General features: G+C 40.1%; 1 protein-coding gene across 1 annotated transcript in view; it reads left to right on the forward strand. All coding sequences in view use genetic code 11, as the record gives it.

Annotated features, from left to right (window-relative positions):
• Positions 1 to 224: 224 nt before the first annotated feature.
• The window catches only part of EGR_00491 (hypothetical protein), a gene marked incomplete at both ends in the record, with an annotated part of 2,330 nt that continues 697 nt past the window's right edge, over positions 225 to 1,857 (forward strand). The window contains 2 exons of the mRNA XM_024489740.1: positions 225 to 314; positions 617 to 729. Coding sequence (XP_024355737.1) covers positions 225 to 314; positions 617 to 729 — 203 coding nt within the window. The remainder of the gene's footprint in view (positions 315 to 616; positions 730 to 1,857) is intronic.

A 1,857-nucleotide genomic window follows, 5' to 3' on the forward strand; every position in this document is an offset into this window, starting at 1 on the left:
TTTGACAGGTGCCTACAGGTTTCAGCAAGTCGTGACACCCGATTATGCCAAAAAACCCTAGGGATTTTTGATTGCCTGTTATATTCCGGGGTAGTAGGGTAATGCAGTATAATACAATTTTACTCTCAAATACTCCTCGGCCGTGTTAAATGCGCATTCGGTTAATCAAGAATAGTAATTAGATGGATTTTTAATCGCAATAGGGTGACAATATCAATCCCTCTATGTTAGATAGCAGAAAACGCTGCAAAACGCGTTCGAAAAATTTTGGTAGTCTAAAAATTGAAATGACGAGGCTGTTTATTTTTGGTTTTGTAAACACTTACAACTCCGCTTCAGTACTGCCGCTGGGCAGTATGTACTCTAGGCCATACTAGTAGATCCCAGACATTCTGTGCGTCAACACTACGTACTTAGCCATAGCATTGCCACCTCTTTCGCCTTCGGGAACGACTCGAGGCTCTACAGAGTACGTTATATTGGTGTGAAGTAATGGGAAAAAATTTATGATGGCAATTTCACAAATGAAACAGGAAAGCTAAGTCACAACGCAGCAACTTATTCTTCATTGTGCGCGTTTAACTGGTGGCAGGTTTCTCATAACAAATCAGATAAGGCAAATTTAGGTGTAGTCAGTAAGGAGGAAGTTTGCTTTACACTGCAAAAAAAGGATCATAAGCTGCCTTCAATGATTAAAATGAAAATAAAAAATAAGCAAACCAAACCAAAGTGAATGCTTTAATATCCCTTCCCGAACTGACGTTTGAGTGTAAAGGATGTAAGCTAGGCTCCCGAAATTTCAATCCAATGTTGAGACAACTCATGAAGGCTACAAACACACACACATTTCATTTTTTGTTTATGCTTCAATTTGTCTTTCTTAAGATGATTTTGTTTGCAAAATAATGAAAAGTAAGGTACTTATTTAAGTCTGGAGTATGTATTAGGCATTGAAGCCAACCTCCTCAAAAGAATCCACTCTAAGGACTTTTCTCGCATTGTTATTATTTAATTCTTGACAAAATCTAGCAAGATTACAGAGACTGACTTTGAATTGCCTTGATTTAGCATATCTCTGCCTTATTCAGTGTAGTTTCCAGAGTCATCCCCGCAGACCCATAGGGATATGCCGTTGTGGACTAACGCCCACGTCACCAAGATGGTGTCAGAGGCCTCGGGGTCTGAAGAGCCCGAGCTGTCAACTTTTACCAAACAAGTTTATTTGGCAGATACTCCACATCTCATCGGTGTCTTGGTTCGCTAACTAATATATTTGATGGTTAACAACACAACAAAAAGACTCACAATAATACCCACGCAGATACAGCGGATGATCAGGCTAGTTTGATGGGATAGAGATATGGCTCTTAGCAATGAAAGATTAGACTCGAGGCTTAACGGAAATTGAGGAATATTTACCTTTACATTCATGTGGTCTGATATGATAGACCAAATACTACACCGGCAGCTGAGAACTGTATGCACCGGCACCGACGGGACTCATTAAGGAGTTGCCATTGTGTGCATAAAAAGTCCATTCTGTAATATCCGGCGATGTAAATAGTACAGTTTAGGAAGCATATAGATCATTTCTACCTTACTATTGAAGTAAATGATCATTTTTTCAAACTCACTTTACTATTCGAGATCGTTATCTTCCCTATTAGTACTTGATTGGCCGATTTTACACCCCAGGTCGGTTAAAACTACCCAACAAGGGGTCTCCTGATGCCTCAGCTAGGTTCTCTCTGGTAAACCTAGCCTAAGGAGGTAAAAATGGGCTAATTGAAAGAAAAGATGGGTCAAGGAGAGCTGGATGCGATGGGAGACGCATTTTGTGCCATACGTGAGTTAGTT

The sequence above is a fragment of the Echinococcus granulosus genome (genome assembly GCF_000524195.1).
Source record: "Echinococcus granulosus chromosome Unknown EG_S00002, whole genome shotgun sequence".
NCBI classification, from domain to species: domain Eukaryota; kingdom Metazoa; phylum Platyhelminthes; class Cestoda; order Cyclophyllidea; family Taeniidae; genus Echinococcus; species Echinococcus granulosus.